This window comes from Gnatocerus cornutus, unplaced genomic scaffold (assembly GCF_029298725.1).
Source record: "Gnatocerus cornutus isolate USDA-ARS CGAHR unplaced genomic scaffold, icGnaCorn1.1 ctg00000033.1, whole genome shotgun sequence".
Classification (NCBI taxonomy): domain Eukaryota; kingdom Metazoa; phylum Arthropoda; class Insecta; order Coleoptera; family Tenebrionidae; genus Gnatocerus; species Gnatocerus cornutus.
In genome coordinates, this window is record NW_028275382.1 from 1,283,572 (window position 1) to 1,306,611 (window position 23,040).

Genomic DNA, 23,040 nt, shown 5'->3' on the forward strand with positions numbered 1-23,040 from the left:
CCCCATATTGTTTTTAGCTTATAACATTTCAAATAAGAGGTTTCTAAATTAATTTTATACGTTAAAACAATTAGACATTATCAGCTTATTCGTGTTAGAGTTAGTATTTAAAGAAATCCAGTTATTTTGAACGTTTTGCTCGTCATGTAATAATGTAATATTTTAAATAATGCAATTGTAAGAAGTCATTGAACATGCTAATGAACGCAATTCTGCATATTCGGCAAAAAGATGGATGAAACGATGTGGTCACCAATTGCTTACACTATTTTAAATTTCCTGTGACAAGATTCGATTACTTACAGAAACACAAAAATATGGAGTCTTTCATTACATTGTTGTTCGAAATATGTGGAAAATATCAATGAAGCTTTAAGTTTCCAGATAAAACAGTGTTGGTTTCAGGTTTCCAAGTTTATTTCAAAGACATTTAGATTACGCAGATTAGCACATAAAATAGAATTGTTGATAACCACATATTTGTTGCCGCACAAATTTTAAGAAAAAAGTTATTTTGGTGGTGAACAATTAATATTTAGTTAAAAATTATTTAACTGCCCGTTTTCTATTTTGCATATGAATCGAAATTTATGCCAAAAAATGTAAAAGTTTATAATTTTGAACCAACTACGTTATAATTTCTGACTGGAGCAGACTACGCTTTGGAACGCACAATTGCCCTAAGAAAATCAGTTTAGAAATAACAAAAAAGAGCAAGATCTTCTCTCAAAATCTTTTAAGGCTTTAGGGCTTTGATTTGATAACAATTGTTGGCAACCTCTGTTGAACTGCAACGTGTCTTGCCCGTAATTTTTAGCTACCTTCTAAACATTTTACGCTGTGTATATATCATGTGAGCCACAAAATTTTTGTTTAGGGTAGGCCATGAAAGAAAGAGACAAACATAGAAGTCATGTCGGAGTGAAATTTTGTTTTTGATATAACCTAAACTACTGTCAAATCAAAGCCTATCCTAAAAAAAATTTGTGGATCACACGTTACATTGAACAATGTCCCAAAAACAACATTAGAAATATTAATAAAACTAATAAGATAAAAACTCACCTAAACCACCGAATGGCTCAAACGAACTAGAATACGTGGAGCTCATCTGAAATAAAACAGAGTTGCAGTTAACGTTCAAATTTACAGCTTGTTGGACTTCTTACCTCGTTTAATTCTACAAGAATAAATGTATAAATCACTCTACTTCTCTTAAACCACTAACAATAACTCAAAAATGAAAAATTTCGCGTCTCATAACCGCATCAAGGTACAATACAGAATAAAAAATGTTCATTACAATGTTCATTAACTACAGCACCCCCACTTCGCATAATATGGACGAATTCACGCTACCAATCCCGCTACCAAACCACTTGAAAAATTTCCCTTCTCGAAAGACTGTATTACTGGTTGCATATAATACATGATACATGAATGAAATATAAAACAAACCAACACCGCACTCTCCCAGCACTTTACAACCGGCAACATCGTCGATAGTGACTTTTTGGTGATAAAATCAAATAGGTCAGCTGCCTAATTGACAATTTAATTACACACAACGGCCTTTGAGGCTGTGCCGAGTAATTTCACTATTAAATCCTTTGATTTGCAATCCAACAGGCTGTAAAAGAAACGGAAACAGTGTGTAATTTTCAGAAATGTCAAAAATTTCACAACTATTTTCTCACCAAAAATCTCCCTAGGCAACGTTGCCGGTTGTAATGCAGGGGAAGATTGTGGTGTTGGTGGTTTAAAAAAAAAACAAATTGAACTCTAAAAATCGTCGTTTTGATTTGGTATTGGTAAACAAACAGATCCAGGGCCTTTAGTAAATAATTGTGACTATAGAACAGATAACTTGGTGCAGTGATCAGTGACAAATCGTACGAAGGAGGAAACTCAGAACCATAAATTTCAGTATTGTTTTCTCCAAAATCGTATTGTCTAAAGTATCCAGATAATATTTCCTGAGCATAATGAACAACCTGTCTTGTAGAAGCACCAGCTGGTAAATGACCCATTAGTACTGGAAGTATGGTAGCGTTCATTTCCGATGGACTGTATCCACACAGAAGGAAAAGAAAATTAGTACAAAGAACTTGCGTCTCTTGCTCGTCTTCACAGAGAATTTCTGCTACTTCTGTCAAAAACTCATTGTTTGGAAGAAACTCGTTGAAACCAATTAATTCGAATAAGTAGTCAATTGGTCCTGCCCAATACGCTAGAATTCGTAGCAAAGGACTTTCTAGGTGGCTCATGTAACCGATGGGGGCTAAACTAAAATGTGCTTTGATCTTTTCATTATATTCCGGATGGGTTGTGGTCATGACGTAGAAAGTGGTCGTACCTTGAGAATGCCCCACGTAGAAAACACTACTTTGATTAGTAACTTCAAGAATGTGGTCCACCATTGCGGGGAGATCAATAGCACCAATCTCGTGCCACGTGAAGTGCCAGAATTCGGCATCTTTGTTGGGATCAAGAGTGGTATGATTACGGGAATTTGTGTTTCCACGACCATTGCCAAGCCACACGTCGTATCCAGCATCGGCCAACAAAAACCCTAATCCATGTTTTACGCCTGTAATCACAAAGTCTGCAGAGGAGCTCAAAAGACCATGTTGTACCAAAACAGGTTTGTCAGAAGTAATATTAGTGTTTTTACTATGAGGAATTCGGTGTAATGTTAGGATGTAACCATCTGAGGTTGTTACGTGGTGAACTTCAGCGGGGTAACCATATTTTGTGACGATTTCGGGCTGAATTGAAAATATGAAGGAGTGTCTTTATTACAAAGTACTTACAATTGTCAAATGACCATCTTCATCATCCAGAGGCGTTGGATATGGATGACCATAAGAAAAAACGATTAAACTCAGGTATAGCAGTAAACACAGCATTTTGTTGTGTAAGAGTTTCGAATTATTTGGACTTATTACCTATTTGTTATAATGTTATAAGCTAATCTAATCTGGAAATCTAAAAACAGATTCGTACTGACGACCATGTGTGTTTTTTTGACGAGTAAACAATACTATCAATTTTGAATATAATTTAAATAAGTTAAAAGATGAAAACAAAGTTTTAAAGACAATGATAACAAACTCAAGTGGTCAAAAATGTTAGCTTCAGAAGGCGATAACTATCTTGATAATACTTGTTTTAAAGATACTTAAAAAATTACGTTGAAATAGCATCCCTCACACTTTTAAAGATTGCAGTTACTGGGGCAATTATTTGACTTTTGGTGATTCTTGTAAAAGTGCCGTGGAAGATGTCAACAATTTGAAACCCTATGTAATCATGAAAAATCGAAAATGTACACTGGTGGTCAATAAAATCACATACACTTTAAATATCAAATAGCAACATTTTGATGATTTTTTGGCTAGTGGCTGATGGTTTTCTAGAATTAGGTTATGTCAAATTGACAAATTTTTATTTTGATTAATTTTTTAATCTGTCAGTGTCAAGATGAAGAGAAACTCAATCTAGCAAAAAAATGGTGTATGCGAATTTATTGAAATCTAGTGTACCTTGATGGCATTAGTGTCAAAAAATAGCTGAACACATGGTGTAAGTGCGACAAAAGAAAGCAGAACAACGGAAAATATAGCAATACAAACAATACGAACAAAAACTTTTGGAGGCGACTATAATAGATCAACGTCAGTAAACAAAAAATCTGAAAAGCTGACAAGTGCAAACTATTTGAAGTTAGTTTTTTTCTTCCAGTTGCAAATGCCGAATGCACAGGCCAGTAATGATGCAGCAGACCGGTAAAAAGAATCAGAACTTTGTCAATCTCCGTCAGGCGAGGCATTTAAAGTTTTCTGACGTTTTAAAAGTCAAAGCTGATTAGATTAATCAGCAGCCTCATTTAATATATCAAAAAATTAGTTTACGCGAAAGTTTTGAAAGCTAGTGTACTCCATGACATTGGTGTCAAAAATAAAGCGCAATTCACTGATTAAACCCAAGGTTCTTAAATTAAGCAGGTTTGCTTGTTACTAAGGCTAAAACTCCACCCCCTTTTGGTTGCTAGGTACATGCGACAATAAATGACGTCACAAAAAAGTTCTGTCAATTGTTCTGCGGTGTAAAAACATTGTTGATCGCCATTGTTGTATAACAAAGTTCTTGTAGAAACATCAGAGTGTTAAATATTGCTATTTTAAATAGTATTAGCAATGAAAAAATTGAATTGGAATTTAAAAGAGCTTTCCGATGACGTATTCGCGCCAGTTCTAGTGGCCTGCTTCTATTGGCTCAAAACTTTGTAGCAAACCTGTTAATTTTTGTAATCTTGGATTAAACCCACTAATCGGATTTACCTTTACCAATCGTCAGAAAGTCGTACACTCATCGCCCCTTTTAACCTCATTTTTTGTAATCGTAAAAAACGGAAGGTTTAGTTTCAGCATTAGTGTCAAAAAATTGAAAAATTTACTGATAAATCCCATATATCGAATTTGCTTCCATCAAGCATCTCTCGCCCTTTGTAATCCTAAAAGTCGAAAATGTACCTCAATGGCATTGGTGTTAAAAAATAGAGAAAAACTTTCTTATAAATCTCTAATATTATTTGTCTCCACCAGCCGTGAGAGAGTCGTAATCTTATATTTTTTAAACAAAATAAACAGTTTTTTTCTGGCAACCCAGAACACATTTTCTGTATTGTAAGTTGCATTCTTGAAATCTCTAGAATTCAAATTTACCGACCGCCGCTTTTTTCTATATGTAAATTGGTAATTAATTATATTTATTATATTTAGGTTGACACATAGAAAATCGTGAATGACCATGATAAGGCAACACATTTTTTTTAAATTTAATTGTCGGATTAGAAAAATTACAGTAGAACTTCAATTATCTGACTGCATATTATCCGTGCAAAGATGTTTACTCGATTAACACTGCCTCATTTATTTATATTGCATTACAGGACTGCACCAATGTACAGGGTGTCTTAAAATTCGCGAATTCCGAGTTCAGAGGGTTGTAGAGAATCACTTCAGTAGTTGAAATATGAGAAAAAAATAAAGATTTTGGACTTCCCCACAAAGATACATTGATCTGAATGTGCACTCTTTAAACTGCATTGCCTTAAAACGCAGGCTAAAAATTTCAGTGTTAATTGTTATTTATGGTGTAAATGATTGTGGATAACAATAATGTAAAAGCATTTTCCGACGACCACTATAAAATATGCCACATTTCATACAGTTTTCTCGTAGTGAAAATTAAAAATTGCAAACAATTTCAGTGCGAAGACGAACGAAGCGCATACCCGTGTGCAATGAAAAATTTGAGATCTCTGATTGGCCGACAACTGTGTGTTTTTATATTGCACACTGGTCGACGCAGATCGGGCATTATCGGTATCTAACTTTCGCCGCAACGGCATAATTATTTTGTCCGCGGTTAGGTGTTCTGCCGAATGTCATTTTAAGTTTTAACTTGCCCAGAGATAACTTGACGTGTTTTTGCACCGTTATTAGCAAGTGGAAGAGCGTAAAATATAAACTTTAATTAAAAAAATTAATATTAACTCTGCGATTTTTGTGATCGTCGGAAAAATATCGTGTACAACACGTGTTGAAAATTCGATTTCACACTCGTTTGCTCAATTCTGCAAAACTCGTGTAAAATCTTACATTTTCAACACTTGTTATACAATATACTATTCTTGAAGAATTTGTTTTATTTTGGAGTAAAAAAATCTTAAATTTTTGTATTTTTTTTTAAAGAGGACAACGTGGCTAGAAACTAGTCTGTCACTATGAATGCTGGTAACAATGAATTTTGTCAAAATCTGTCACTCCGCTAAAAAGTATAAATAAAGAATATTGTTTTATCAGTTTGTTTATTACCCTTGTTACAACATTAAATTGAAAAAAAATTATATTTTTTTAATTTGACATGATGACAACTGTTTTAATTTAGCGCTTTTTGGTACTACTTTTTATCGCGCAGACTTGGTTACAAATCCGTCATCTATTTATTCATTGGACAGACTATACTATACTGCTACTTTGTATTTTTGTTTTTATAAGTAACAATTGGTCTAGTTTAGTGACATAAAAGTCATGGTGTAGTTTAGTGACATAAAAGTCAGTTTTTCAGTCAAACTAAAAAATCATGTGGAAGATAAAATTTTGAGACATAAAAAAACAGATTTTTTTACTACAAAATAATGATGTGGTTATACTTCTTCTTTGTATCTAATATCATTTTGAAATACACTACCAAATAAAAGAAGGTAATTGGTGAAGACAAGTAGAATCAATTGACAAAAAATGCTTTATGTGAAAGTCTTTTCTGCTTTTTGACATTGCCATAACGGCATTCTTTTATTTGACACCATGCACCTAGATTTTATTAACTTTTATTGCTTATTTTTTTTTAATCTTGATAATTTTTTTAAAAATATTTTTTTGTAAAAGTAGAACATATTACACATTTCTGAATGAAGAAAATTAATATCTTCCAAATTATGAAAACAAAAATATGGGTGCCAACTTAGAATAAGAAAGTTGAGTATCGCCCAAACGATACTAAAACATTTAGAAAATTTTTAAAATCATCAGTTTATAGTAAATTAAAAACCATTTAATTTGTTTTTTCAATTTTTGCAATCGGTTCATAAATAAAAATTCTACACTGCCTACCGTTTTTTTTTTAAATCACCTTGTATAAGACGAGAAAGACAAATAAAAAAGTAATGTTAGAATTATTATTTTTGTCAAGGAATTGAGATTATGTTAAAAACAAAATAATAACTCCTCCAATACCTAGTAGATTACATTCGAGGAGAAAAATGTTTCATTACTGCGGAGGGATCATGTTGAATGACCGAGAGGTTAGTCAGATTTCACCGCAGTAATTAAATTTTCACCGATAATAATCCATTAAAAAACGACTCATTTTTAGATTATGTTTGCAAATTTTGAAAAATGTTATTGTTATTTAACTATAAAATTTTAACTTTATTCGTTCACATTTCAACACTTTTCAGTTAGAAATGACGCATTTTCTAACCTCATCACGTTAAAAATAATCATATTAAAATGATTGCAAATAAATAAAATTTCGAAGGTGTGACTAAGAGAAAATGCGTTGTATCAAACCCGAGATGTAATAATTTATTGACAATCAACTGAAAATAAATTAGATAACTAATGTCAGGCTTGTCATTTTTTTTCGACATAATATTAACTTTCATATAGCCTCCACTAATTATAGTATATTGTTATACGAGCAAGTTATGAATTATTTACGAGGTTGAGTTTGCGAGCCTGCGAGAGAGTGGAGTAGATCAACCCAGTGAATAACGGCCATGACATGCAAGTGTAATACTGTGCTTTATCTACGATCACAAAAAAGTACACAAACTTTGGATTTTTTCGGCAAGAGATTTAAGGTTGCAATGTCTAGTGGAGTACTCATTTATTCATAAGAACTACTATGACTACTATCATTCTAGTTGAAACAAAATACACAAACTTTAATGACTTTTGTAAATTTTCGGTTGTCAAAATAAAATTTGACATTTGTTTTCATTGAGTACTAAGATAAATTGAAACTGGGTTATAGTGGTCATAACTAAATGACTTTCAGCCAATCAGAGCTCGCGGTGAGTTCATTACTACACGGGTTCCAGTTATGACTATCAAACTTGTTTAAAGCGAACTACGTTATGAACAAATAACTAAGTGGTCGTAGATAAAAAAATTGTAGATTATGTGATGTACAGGTAAACCAAACTAAAAGCTAAGTTTCGGGTTCTAAAACATCACCGTTTCCACGAAAAAAATGTTTAAAGTTTTTTGCAGAAATCGCCATGATTTTTTGGGGTCGGCTAGTTTCAAGTTAAGTGTCAGTCCAGACTATCGAAATCTTGGAAATAAATACGATGATAAAGTGGCAAAAAAGAAATATGGGTTTTACAGTGTCAAATTGTTCACATTTGGATTATTTTGAGATATATTTTTTTTATTCTTCGCAATTAGATTTTCCCAAAGTCTTGTGATAAATCTAAAATTATAAAAATTGTTTTGTTTACAGATGAAACTGAATTTACGTGTAATGACATTCAGTCCGGAAACACTTGTGTCCACCCCCAAAATCGCCTTTAATTTTAAAAATAAAATTTTATAAATTTGCGTACGTACGCTCATAGTTGACAAAGCTCTAGAATATGACGGAAAAATTTGTTTTTTATTACACATAATAAAGGGCAACATTTGATTATTTTTCGTAATAACTTCAGATACTTTTTTTATTATGTCGTTTGTAATTAAAAGTTAAGTTTTGGCCAGTCAAAAAAAGTCACCTTACAAATTAATTAATTTAAACAAATTAATTTTTCTTAATACGCAATTGTTGTAATTAATTCCAGCCACCCTCATTCACATATGTTCAATTAGTCACATCTCATAACTCTCCCTTAAGACGGAGTGGGGGTGCGACTATTCCGACCACGCATTTTTCTTAGATTTTAGATTTAGTTCTTAAGAGGTACTGATCCGGACTCCAACCCGGAATGTAAATATTAGCAATAAACCACAATTTAAGGAATCTCGCTTTTTCACTAGTTAATCCCCGTAAGCACGACAGAGAAACACAACGGCACACAACAGTGGTGTCAGGTCAGGTCAGGTCAGGTCAGGTCAGGTCAGGTCGTTTTTTTGGTGTAATCATCCGGTCTGATTTCCGCGTTTCTCGGAAAAACCGCAAACATTGATAAGACCGGACGTTTTTCGCTGTCTATATAAAGAAAAAATCAATCAATTTCATTCAAATCAAGTGTTGTGCAGTCCAAGAATCGATAAGTATGGGTTAATTTTCATTTAATTATTTTATACTAAGTAATACATCTTTTAGAATGGATTTGAAACAAATCAACATTATCACTAACAGTTCCAATTCCATAAAGGAATTTAAGGGTCTTACAACTCTACCCATTGGTGTAAAGTACCTTATTAAAAATGTGTCTTTGTACAAAGGGCTTTACGGTGAGTGTCCTATAGTGGAATTGGAAGATTTTAAAGTATTTCTACCCAAAAGAAGTGTTGAGGTTATACGCAGCAACTTGGAAAACTTTACTTCAGACACTTATTGTTTAGTGTACAGAGGAATAAGAAAATTGAAGAATTCTGAGTACGGTACTACAGCATTGTTTGAAATTGTCTTAAAAAATGAAGACCATAACCACAAAAGGGTTTGAAAAATGATTATTGCATAAAATTATACAATTATAAATTAGTAGTGCTAAGTCATGAAATTACACTTGTAAGACAGAAATAAAGCAATCTAATCAATATGAGTTTTACAACCTTTCCTGTTGCGGTAGACGCACACATCTGTTGATAAAATAAAACACTTGTTAAAATCGTTCTTTATATTTATTAAAATCACACAACACTCGTTCGCTTAAGAAATGTATACATTCCATCATACAGTAATTTTTAATAGAGGCATTAGAGTCACAAATAATTCTAATAATATCTAGTATTGACAAGTTAACAGAAACATTTGCTATTTTGCGTACGTTATTTAACAATTTATAATAATAATTAAAAAAATTTAATTTATGTAATATTTCAAGTCTTTTCGACAAAATAGTGTCTAATTGGAGAATTTGTTGAATATCATTATCTATCAAAACAAAACTAGTTGAATTTTTAGATAGCTGAATGAGTTTTGGTTTGCGATTGATGACAAAATTTTCCCAAAATTTGATAGTGTTGACCTTTAAACTGCCATCGATGAATCGTGTGAGCACCTTAACAAATTCAGACCATTCGATTGTATTGAAGGACAGATTGTTGAATTCATTGTTAAGTCGAATTGCAGGTTGAAAATTTCTCACAGGACTTAGATCACATTCAATAAAGAACGGTGATAAATATTCAAAGTCATATCTGATATTGAGAATTAAATGTTTTTCTTTTTTGATTTCCTCTTCAAATCGGTTAGCTTCAATCATCAATTCGCAATCATACTGAATTTCTTCAACATCACACTGCTCATCGGCAGACATCTTGATGTAAACTAATCAAAACGATCATTGTTTACATGTCATAACACATTTTTCTTATCAATCCAACTGTTATGGTTATTATCAAACCCTAACCATTTAACCAATACTTTATTTCCACGTCGTTTCAAAACTTTTTCCACCAGATATATGTCCGAATTTTTTGTTTTCTGCAATTCTTTTTCGTAGAAAGCACCCATTATAGGTTTTTCTTCCATATCTTCTAAAAGGTACGTGGTAGGATTGGTAATATTTATTTTAACAACCTTGAACAATTCTGTGGTCCAATTAGGTGAATAACCTTTATCAAAAATATGTTTGGCTTTACTTATCCTAACAATGTCTCCAACTTTAAATTTTCTTGTGGCTGTTGCAACTTTAATCTCATTAAATGATGATTTTAAAACACGATCTTCATTTGTTTTGTTTACATTAACGGGCTTCACATGTATTGTACTATGGATGGTATTATTATATGTGGATACAAGTTCTGGTAGAACATTAATCCACTTGTAAGAACCGTTTAAACTGAAGTATTTAAAAAGACGGTCTTTTAATGTTCGTATGACTCGTTCGGCAATTGCTGCTTTTTTAGAACTGAACGTATGGTAATGATTTATTTTATATTTCTTCATTAGTGCATTGAATTTCGAATTAAAAAATTCTTTACCTTGATCTGTCTGTAAATTTTTGGGGTGCCTCTTCTCTTTTAATATTGATTCAAATGCTTTTGTAACTTCATCGGCATGTTTAGACTTTAAGGGCTTAGCCCAAACATATTTCGAAAAACAATCGATAACAATCAATATAAAGTTAAAATTTTTATTAGACGAGGCATACATATTCATTTGTCCTAGATCAGCTTGCCATAAATCATCTAAACCCTTAATAATTGTTCGACGTCTTGTAAACTTTCTTTGGATTGGTTTGTGAAGCTCATTAACAAGCTCTAGTTTTTCTTTGGAATGCTGTTTCACCATTGTTTACCACTAATCTGATAAATAATTTGAAAACAACTAATTTTATATAAATCTTTTATTAATAATAAGTAGAATCTACAGACTGTTTTGTATTACTAGATATCTAGAATTTTTTCACTAATTATTACAGATTCACATTTGCTGATTTTCAAATTTTTTAATTATTTGAATTGTGCAATAATTTTTTATCATCAATACTAACCAATTTGTTTTTGCTTAAGAACTCTAGATTAGCAGTCGAGATGGAATCAATTTTTTTTTAAGTAAGTTAATGGTCGTAAGATTGTTTTCCATATGCTGATTAATTTTCAAATTGTTGTCCGTAATTTGTTCTTCTATTTTATTTAATCTTTTATCAATTTGAGCTACAACATTTAACAATTCTGTTTTTAACTTGGCATATATTTCTTGCTGTAATGTTATACGGTTTTGACAGAGCTCTACAGATTTAAGAACTCTAGAAGATATAGCTTCAATAGTTGTTAGAACATCCTGGGATAGTTGAGCAATTTTAGTGTCTATATATTTTTTATTCGCAGCATCATTATCCAAAGACGGTTCTTTAATATTGCAAATTTTCAAATTTTCTGCATCAATATCCCCATCAACAGTAAATTTCAATCCATTAGTAGTTTGAAATTTTGCCAACAATAAAGTGTTTTTATGATCGTCTAAAGCTTGACCAAACTTGTCGAGAGGCATTTTACAACTAAATGATTTGGACGGATTACAAGTTAATAAATAATACCCGCTTCTTTTAATTCATTAACTATAGCTACAATTTCATTGTTATGTGACGAATTACCAGCGTCTTTTGATGCCCAAAGTAATTTTAATCTATCAACAAGTTCGTTAACATCATCCCAATATACATATTCGATTGATTTGGAATTGTATTGTAATATATTATCTGTAAGTCCACTTCCAGAAAACGAATAACTACGTTGTGGTGAATCACTAATAAGTGGTTCTATAACACTTCGATATTTCGGATGACTACTGCCTCTTAAGTATCCTGTTGGATCAAATTGTCTTTTGTGTACGCTTGTTGCTTTAAGTATTGAGTGATAGCTATCTTCATCATCTTTTGTATACTTCATAGGACGTTTTTTAAACAATAATTCATACAAGCCCCTTGTACCCACATAAGTTTTACCTCCAATAGTAAAATCATCACTGTTTTTCCCAAAATGAATTAATTTATTGCCCAACATCCATTTATTTGTTTCAGCATCATGATTTACTCCATATGTTGTATCATACTCTTTTGCTGAATGATCTCTTAAAAATCCATCTATGTATTCACGAGCTAATTCCGAATAATCAGATAAGTAGTCTTCATAAGCTTCTTCAGTGATATTTTCAAACACATTATCATCACCATCACCAACAACATCATCATCAGGATTAACTGTAGCTGTAGCATAATCATCAGTTGGTTCAAAACTAGGGTTGTATTCACCAATAATTTCAGTAGGAAGCTCCTTAACTGAAATTTGATCCACTGATTCAATGACGGGCTTGGTATCTGTGAATTGATTTGTCTGTGTAGATGAGTCACGTTTTGGAGCGAAGTAACGTGTTTGCGTCGTACTATCAATGACCTTTGCGGTTTTTGTGGTTTTTGCAGATATGTTATCAACCTTCTTGGACAGAGGATCAATAATAGGTTGAAATATTTTCTTTATTGTTTCATCTTGCTCAAATCGACCCAATTTAAGAGCTAAATATTTTCTCCTAATACCTTTAGCGAGTCGATCAATGGCTTTTGTAACGTGCGGATCTGAAGATGTCATTTTAATGAGTGATGATAAATTATAGAAAATTAGATTTTTATATATTTATCGAACCCTTTGCGATATCGACCATTATCCACCGGAAAATCTTTAACAATTACTAAACATCCATAACGTTTTCTCCAGCACTCTGAACAAATTTTTTTGAATTGATCATAGTACATATCGGGTGAAACGTGCTCGTCATACACATGTTTTAAATTGATTTCGTCTTGTCTAAATAACACAATAACATTACTATTATCACGTATTAATTGTTTAGGTATTTTAGAATAAGTTTGGCACAAGTAGGCTGCATCGATATTTTTATGTCTACACATTGAATAATACTGACGAATTTTATTTTGATTATCACAGGCCACATCGTCAAATATAAATAAGGAATGATCAAGAGCCTGAGAGGGATCAATTACGTCATCATTATTGTCGTACGGAAAGTATTTTATTCCATTCACACGTACCAACACCGATTTTAGTACTTGATATTTAGTTTGAAATAAAGATTTTGAATAAAGATAAACATTTTTAAATTTAAGTCCTCTTTCATTATAAATTAAAGAAAGCAATGCGTTCGTTTTTCCACATCCACTGGGCCCACAAAAAATTGCTCGAAATGAAGTTGGTAGTAGTTTTCCATGAATATGAGTTTTCGGTTTTTCAAAAAAATCTAAATTAACTATGGGTAGGGTTTCTTCTTGTTGCGTGCACTGCATTCTGACATAAACTGATGGTGAAAATAAAAAGAATTGTTTATAAACTTTTATAACCATCATCACTGTTAGAAAACATCAAACATACTTTACAACGTAAACTGCATGATTCTAGTGATGATGATGATGATGATGATGATGATGATGATGATGATGTTGATTTTGATGATGAATCATTTTTAATTAATTTTTCGAGTATACATCTACAAGTATCAGGTCCACACGTGGCGTTTGGATTCGAAAAAGGACATGTCACATAATGAAGTCCGAATTTATCATTGTATACTTTTTCTGGTTTGTTGGTATGTGCTTCATGCATTTTGAACCAATAACTAAAGAAAATCTACTACAACATCACCTTAAATAGATCTGTGATTAATAAAAAATTAAAAACTTTAGCATTTATTTATTTGTTCCACCCACTGGTGCAAAATTACACAGTTTACATTGCTACACATGTAATTTTTTTGATTAAAGTGATTAAAGCATTTTGGACGTTGTTTTTCAAACTTGGGTACTCCATCTTCATTTTCAACGTTTTTTATGATCAAGTCCGGTAATTCACTTGCACACACATATGTTAAATAAGTATATTTTTGGCTCCCCTTCACATAAACCATTTTATAGTTTTTTAATACTTTAATTAAAATATCAGCAATGTCATCATAATTCACATATCCATATGTATAGCGTAGACCATGGAAATTTCGTTCTTCATACCTCACTTGACTTTTATTGGTTTGCGACAATGTGTCAAATTTTTTAGGCGGCTTTAGAAGGTAATGATTGGTTTGATGTCCGTTGAATATGGTAACTTCTTTGGGGTAAAAGGACCATTTTTGATTTTCATTTCTCAAGTTAAACCCTTGAATATCAACACAAACAATAGTCATCATGATTGTCGTCACATTAACATTACATCTTTAGTCTGTTAAATTATATACCACCCCCTCTACTTTTTAAGATAGACTTCGTACTATCTCACTAATAGGAAGATGTTCAAAGATGGTATCATGAATGATAATGCAATATGCTTTTGTATCTGCAGGAAAACCACTTGCGGCTTCAATATCAACCTTAAGATCAACAGTATTTGATTTCAACGATTGGTGCCTTTGGGAACAGTCAATGACGAACAAAGCTCGATTCTTAAAAGCTACATAATCTAACAAAGGTTGTTTGGGATGTGTGATATCATTTTTAAATCTACTCAAAAATTGTGAATAATTATAATGTGCATCAACAAATTTATTTTTTTCAAAGTTGAGCCTCATGCGTTCTGTAGGGTAATATTCTCCATTTAGCATAATACGTATATCTGATACATTTATATTCCCAAAATATTGCGGATCTTTTTTGATAGTATTTCTGATCCCCGTTTGAAATGCAATAATTACAAATCGAGGTGTTTCTACACTTGTACTTGTTTTTACACCCCAAATTTCTTTTGTAGCACCAACAGTCAGCTGAGGCAATTCATGATAATCCCATTTTCAGAACGATATAAACATTGGCTCATCTGTTTTTATTGATTTTAACAAATTTAATTTCAGGACATCATTAGGTGTAATAATGTCCACTTTTAGTGAGATATTTTTAATGTTTATTTCCCCTGCTATCGTAGGATCTTTTACATTAGTTGTATGCATACAATCATCATCGTTCTTGTTCCTTACAAGACGTATAGTTTGTTTTCCAAAAGATGTTACTAGATGATCATTGAAAACACCAAACAGATGTTTTAGAGGAACACGTAGAATGAATGATCCATCAGTATTTACTATAGGATTTTGTGGAAAATTCCATCCTGCAATATCCAGGTGCTTTGAATCGTTGGGGTTATAACAGAGATAACCTCTGATTGTACTCACAATACCAGGATCACGCACGGTCTCAATTTCTTTACCATTTAATTCGTATGTGACAGAATCAAATAGAAATGCACCAACATTATTTACAAGAGATACACTTCCTTCTCCACTTTTTTTCTTGACACTACCTTCAATAATCAAGGCGGCATCGTACATTAAGGTCCATATGTCCGATTGATTTATTGAAATTTCAATGATGTCATTATTATTAAAAGTTTTCACATAAGGATAATATGTTCGAGTCTCAATCTTCTTAATGTTTTCATCAAATTGCGGTTTTCGATGAAAGTCGAACGTTTGGCTTAATGACATTATAACCTAACGATTTAAGAAACAATATATTCGCTGGAGTTAAACCCTTTGTCTTCGATGGTTGTCTTTTACAGACTGACTGCTGAACAACTGACATCGAACTTTTATAAGGACTTCGACTTGGATTGATAAACACCAAACCCATTATGACAGTTTCTTTAGTTCTAAACGCACAATTACTTCTTCTTTACGAAAATTGACAGGTTTGAAATCTTGGTTAAGTATGCTTAGTGTTATGTTTGGAATTTCTCGCTTATTAATTATGGGTAGATATACAAGATTCCTTGGTACTTCGTCTATTGCAAATCCTGGATTGACTTGCACAGCAAATTCGTAAATGGTATGAGAAAGCCTATGATTATGAAAAGCTCCTGTCGTTATATTACAATTAATTTGAATAGTTCTGACTTTTACTATGTCGACAGGTAGATCTGATTCGTGATGTTGATGTGGTGGTAGTGTACGTTTAGAAAACCCTAATATTCTACCAATACTATCCTCCTGTGTAAAATCGATTGCGTAATGTTCGCTTTTAATTTCACACTTAAGCGTATTGTGATTGGGTTTTAGTGAAAAATATTGGTTGTAGTCTTCTTTCTTCACAGAGTTTGGAATTATTTTTTGGATCAAGTATGATTCAATGTCAGAAATTTCATAAGATCCTGTTGGTATTGTTATTACTTTTGAATTTTTCTCCTCAGAGTAATAGAATTTATTTTCGTCCGGTTCAATATTTGGAATACTATTGTATGAATGAAACCCAATTAACGCTAAACTGTAATCGCAATCTGAATCAAGTTCTATAGGATTTGGGAAATCGATGGATAGCACGTGATTGTTACTTTTTAAAGAGAAGATGGTTGACATTATTCACATACAACATCTAAGATGTAACTGATTTATTTTATATATTTTACATATTTTTATACAAAAATTTCAAACATAAATGACCACAATTTACTTGATTGTAGTTTTGATATCGATCATTGTTGTAAAAAATTTCAACACTATTACCCAAATAACGTACAAGTTCTTGAGGCGGCTTTAGTGCCCCAAAACTATCAAAATAGGTAACATTGTTGTTCTTTTTTATGTAGGCCACCCAATGAGTTCCTGGATTTTTCTTGGTATCCAAATTGACTATTGCGCATTCATTTTTATTTGGTTTATTTAGTAATGTGTCACGCATAAAAACTCCTCTGAAATATGGTATTTTTAACATTTTTGCGAATTTTCTTATATCGATGTCGTAGAGGGCTCTGTTGGGTAGCTCTATAGGTAGTTTTTTGAGACCTGCTGTTTTTTCAAAAACAATCCGTATCCACCTCTATCATTCTTCTTCAAATAAAGACCAGATCCTTTTTTACCAATTTCTTCCATTGCTTTATTATGCCGACCTTGTTCATCTAATTTCTTTTTCGCATTCTTTGCATCAATCACTGTTTTTGCCACAGCACTAGCTCCCCCTATTAGTGAACCAAGACTTCCCAGTCCTGCCAATATAGGTAGAAGAGGTAAAATTCCTCCTTGCTTCGGTTCAAACGGTATTATTCTAGGAACACGTATGTTCTTACGACCTCCCGCTTTTCTCACAGCTATACGACCTGTTTGGAGTGCCATCACTGCAGCTCTTCTCAATGCTGTTTTATTAGATAAATCTACATTTTCATTCCTTAGATCCTTTCTTATGTGGTCTACAATACCACGATTAAATGAAATAGTAGGATGATGACGATGAGTCTTTTTCGTAGACCCATTCCAAGCTTTCTTTTCGTTTTCATGGCTGTTGTTACAAGCCAAGCTGCTGCTTTCTCTCCTAAACCGGCGTCTTTCGATTTAACCCTCTCCCAAGCCCGATTTTCTAAAATCCAATCTGCTCTGTGTCGCTCGTCTAAAGATTGATTTTTGGAATAGCTAATGTCGTGTTCTTTGCATGCAGCATCCAACTTATTTATACCAGAATCACCTTTCCGTAATCTTTTCTCCAATTTTGTGCCAGGACCACAGTAGCTTTTTTATTGAAAAATGAATAAAATCTTATAGAATATGTAAAGACTTACTTGTAGCCGGGTATGTGTAGTTCTAGAGGTAGTTTATTAATTAGAGAATTTACTACACCACGTCCACCTTTACGTTCGGGGACTAACATAACAATGAATACTTCGTATAAGTCTAGTGATATTTATAGAAGAGGGAGGGAATAAAGGCACATCATTTTAATTACAAGTTTTATTTATGTACTTTTGAACAAGATTGGGTGGTAAAAATATTTCCAGGTCTTGAATAAATCCATGTAGTCCTTGGTCGAACAAAGATTGACACAACCTCGCCACATCTGTTTGCTTATCGATTAATCGATAATTAATGCATCCTCTTCTGTGAAGTCCACATCGTACACCTCAGCATATAGGAGATCATAGTAAGCATCACGAAATTCGGAATGGATACGTTTGATGGCGGAATTAAGATCTGTTGCCTTCACCCATTTGTCTTGACTGTACATTTGCCACATCCTACTACTCCAACTTGAAATGTAGGAATGAATGTTAATTTTCAATGTTGTAGGCTCTCATTTGTTTCCATTAAAAGTGATTTGTAGTGACCGTGTGGTAAAGTATCAGTGGAATCATTTAATAAAAATCTTTTATCATCAAAGTTGCTTAAACCAATTTTGTGCTGTTCGATACTGTAAACTTTGTGCGCAAATGATCGTATTGTACGTTGAGTCACCTCTTTAACCATGTTATTTTTTAAACAGTCTAGGTAGTCTTGAAAAGTGATTTTATTTTTGACAACACTAAATTTAACACCTTTTGATTTTTTGATACATTTTCCCCCTTTAATTTTGTACGCGTACATTTTAGATCTAAGTCCAATAAAATGACTCATCACATTGCTATTTAGCTCATCTTTCATCACCCCAGGGACCTTTTTGTTTACAAGAGGTATTGACCATTGATTGTTTAAAGGGTAAGGTTTAAAGGGTAAGGTTTTCACTTGTATCGAACATTTTAATATTTGCCTTAATTAAATCATGATAGATATCATCACATTGAAGTTCGTAGATAAGGCTGTCTGTGTCAGTATATAAAAGTTTGCAATTATTTTCATTAAACTTCTTTAACATGAATTCATAATGAAAATCATAGACACATACTTTGGAAATATCTAAAATAGACATACCAATGTACAATGGTTTATTGAATATAAGTTCAGTTTTTGCAAGCTCGATCGCGATAAGATTTTCATTAAAAATTGTACGATTTTGAAATCTGGGGCTGGATATTAATTTTTTTGCTCCGTATCTCCCTTCCCATTGCGATACCAATTTTACAATTCGATGTTTTCGGATATTTTCCATGGTTTTTCCAAACACTGCATTATTTGCCAATTTATAATTATTTTTTTCAAAAGTACTTTTGGCTTGTGCACGTAAATTTGTGTTTAGTTCGATATACGGTTTTAGCCATGGAGCTTGCTTGAAACTTAAAATTTTATGAATCTTTTTAACCACTAAACCATTATGTATCGCTTGTTTTAAATTCTGATAATGAAGAATGTAATTAGTTTTTTTATGTAGGGTGGTCATTAATTTAGAGATTTTTGAATTTGCTGGTTTTCGGTGTTCAGCACAAAAAGGTAAGTCTTTGTGCCGATCATGTATATGTTGCGGGTAGTCAAGATCGACTTCTAAAATGTAACCTGTGTTGGACTCGTTGGAAATATTTGTAACATCAAAATCAGTAACATCATCTAACCATTTAAATTCTCTATAGGGTAAATATTGCTGCATGGCCCACCCGTAAAGATTGTTGACATCCAAATACATTAGATATTTATTTGGTTTAGATGGATCATAATCGTCACCTAAATATTTATTATTTGCTTCCGAGTATCGATTGCAGCATTGATTTATGCCACCGCGAATACCTCTTTCCACAAATAATAACATATCAATATCTTTAAGAATTTCGAGTTTACATCCAGTGTATTTCAGCATACAATCCCATGTATAACCGGGTAAAGTGTAGTACCATGCGGGGTCCAAACCATACGTTTTATGCATTACTCGACGGAAATTTTCGAAAACATCGGCCAATAGTAAAATGTCAATTTTCATATACAAATCCAAGTATTCGCCCAAGTTGTTAATTTTGAATTGGGTCCAAACGTTTTGACCATGTTGATAATTTTCTTCGGAAATGTGCGAATCATTTAGTTTACTATAAAATTTTTCGATCGGTGGTAGACATGTTTCTGTTAATTTTTCAATTGAGTCGAGATAGTCGTATGGAAATACACCTTTGCGTGTGAGTAATTTGAAGGAATCCTTATGTAAGTCTTCAAATTCGCGTTTTAAATGTTGTAATTCATCTGCTTCTAAAGTCGATACTAATTCATCCAACGATGCATTCATAAATCTGAGAGAATCAATGAACCTAAATTTTATATCAGTATTTTCATCTTTCAGCGTGAATGCAATGTACTTTTCTAGATTGATTGGCAAAAGTGTGATTTTTCCTAATTTTGAAATATCTTCAATGAGGAAATGACTATCATATCCCGATAAATTGTGGAAAACAATGGGAACCATAAATCGCTTTTTATAATTTAAATTACATATTGAATGAGCAAATCCTCTAAATACCGATGTAAAATGATCATGATCTCTTACAATGTTTTTTTGTTGTCTATCTTCTTCGGTAAAACATTTCCCACATATGTGACATAAAACAGCTGATTTAAAGCTTGGACTTGAACCCATAGGTTTAGCTTCGATTATTTTTTCAGAGACATTTCTTGCAATTTGTTTAAGCTTATTTGTAAACCACACAGCAACATTCTCACCACGATAAAAGTCATAAAAGGACAGACTATCATCATAGTTACATTTTAGAAATAGTCCAACACTGCACGCTTTATGTTGTTGATACTTGAAGGTTTTGGATGTATTTTCACAAGTTTTTTCGATCGGTTGAAGCACAGACTCGAAATCGCAGTATAAAATAAATGGTAATGTCTGTTCATTGATATAATTTTGAAATTCTACATAATCATATTTTGGAAATGAAATTTTACTAAAATTTAATTTTTCACATTGCTCCGAATGCTCTTTAATAGTATCCTCCTTCTTGAAATAGTTAAGGCAACGATCACATAAATACACTTTATGATTATTTTTGTTTAATTGATTTGAAACAAGTCGAGACAAGTTTTTAATCCAACAATAATGATACTTTATTTCGGTGTTATCCACATCGGCATTATCTGGAGCCTCATAATCATTTGATTTTGGAAAATAAACGTTTTGGACTTGGAGCAAATTTACATGTTTTTCTAATTTTTTTTCTGTTAGTCTTACTGGAGCTACAGTATAATACGATGCTTTTGATTTAGTTTGATTTAATTCCAAAACGTACACGTTAATTGAAACATTATTTAATTTTTCAAATTTGGAAATTTGATTAATACTGACAGGAAATTCGATTCCCTTCATATTTAATTTTGATGACCAATGCGGATACGAATTAATTCTATCAGGATGACTATTAGCGGGGAATAAGGCTGAGATAACGCTCCAAGAAAAGCACTCGTTATCATTATAATTTTTGACATTAACACAAGCGTGTTTATTAGCAATTTGTTGTGGAAGTCTGATGAAAGATGAACCATTCCCAATTTCACATTTATTTATATTGATTTCCAACGAAATAATTTTATGTAATGCCCAACCCGAATCACGAAGTTGAAAGTTTTCTAGTTTACTTAAAATTTTATCACTTATGTAATTTTGAAACCAATTTTTAATATTTCGCCCTTGATCCAACAGTCCATTCCTGGTGTTAAACGATTTTTCTTTAATAATTTCACTACCATCGTTTGGATTGTTTTTAATAAATTCACCATGAAAACATGCGTTAATTTTAAGCAAAGTAAATTTTTTAAGCAATTTTTTAATGCGAGAATTAAAAACCGAAAATGCATCATTTAAAAATTGAACAATATCAATGTGACTTAAATTAAAAATTATTCCAGTTTGAACGCGTGACTTAAAAGCAGTTTTCAATTCTTCCCACTGAACCCTCTTTTGATGATTTATCTTCAATCCTCGACCACTGATACCATTATTTGCACACAAACGTTTAAGTATGAGGTGAAAATGTTTTAATTTAATTAAATTGGAATTAAGCTTGAGTCGAGCACCAACACTCAATTTCAAGCTTTTAATAGTTTTCGAATAAAGTTTAAAATAACTTTTAATTTGGTGGACCAAATATAAAGCACTTTGATGATCAAAGTTTGTTGTCAAATTATCCAAATGCGTTTTAGTAGCCTGAACGATGTCGTTACTTACCACGATCACTTCATCAGCTTTGGAAGTCATGATAGGCCTAAGATAAAGTTCAAATTCAGTACCAGATTTAGAAGCAAAAATTTATTCTTACCTTTTATTATCACTCTCACTACAACACAATTATTTGTCTTATCGACTTAAGTTGATCACTCGTATAAACGGCGGAAAATGATGAGCTGATTACTGTTCTATTAGCACCTTGACAGCAGCAGCACAATCAATGGTCTGAGCTGATCATTTTGTTCGTTATATAGACGGTGGGAAACATATGGTCTTATCAATGTTTGCGGTTTTTCCGAGAAACGCGGAGATCAGACCGGATGATTACACCCAAATAACGAATTATTTTGCATTTTTTTTCCGAGAAATTGCAATATTTTTTTTCCGAGAAATTCCAAAATTTTTTTTCCGAGGACCGCACTCAAAATTTTTTGAAATTTTTGCTCACTCTAGCGCCCTCTATGATTGTCACCCAAACCGTCACCGCCATCTTGATCTGACACAACTGTCAAATTCAAAATTTCCGCCATTCCATAATGACATCTGTCAAAATTCTCGCCGCCAGCTGTCAAATTTCCACCGCCATCTGTCAAATTTTTAAATTTCCCGCCGTTTAGCCGCGCACGCGCAAATTGAACTGTTTATCGGCTCGCGGCGCCTCCAACCGGCTACACATTTCAATTTCCCGCCACCAGCTGTCAAATTCGCACCGCCATGTGTCAAATTTTTAAATCACCCGCCACCTGATTGGCAGATGACCAGCAATACGCCGGAAGAGCCGCCGACACCATCTGTGCGCCTGATTGGTAGATGACCAGCAATACATCACCGGACGGGCGCTCGAGATTACGACTTCCGGTCTAGAACCGGCTTTGTATCACTACTAATGGCTTTCCTCGTGTTCAGATTGAAGAATTACTTGCTTGGCAGCTGTTGCCCGAAGAGGCTCGAGGTGTGGTCTGATT

General features: G+C 32.8%; 1 protein-coding gene across 1 annotated transcript; it reads right to left on the bottom strand.

Annotated features, from left to right (window-relative positions):
• Nucleotides 1-1,091: 1,091 nt before the first annotated feature.
• LOC148166040 (lipase 3-like) lies at nt 1,092-22,336 on the bottom strand. Its single transcript, XM_088049512.1, has 7 exons — nt 22,167-22,336; nt 21,764-22,112; nt 12,276-12,575; nt 2,814-2,948; nt 1,822-2,768; nt 1,170-1,180; nt 1,092-1,111 (listed from the first exon to the last, which is right to left on the bottom strand). Exons 2-7 carry the CDS (start codon nt 22,103-22,105, stop codon nt 1,092-1,094), a joined length of 1,755 nt encoding a protein of 584 aa, XP_087905638.1. The 5' UTR covers nt 22,106-22,112; nt 22,167-22,336.
• Between the last annotated feature and the right edge of the window lie 704 nt (nt 22,337-23,040).

Bases quoted from the DNA above. Each gene is read 5' to 3' on its own strand.
- LOC148166040 (XM_088049512.1), bottom strand. From the start codon at position 22,105: ATGACTTCCAAAGCTGATGAAGTGATCGTGGTAAGTAACGACATCGTT. The intron at 2,949-12,275 runs GTAAATCATGAT...TATAACAAATAG, and splicing joins AGTATGATACAACATATGGA to GTAATAAGTCCAAATAATTC. The intron at 2,769-2,813 runs GTAAGTACTTTG...TTTTCAATTCAG, and splicing joins AAGATGGTCATTTGACAATT to CCCGAAATCGTCACAAAATA.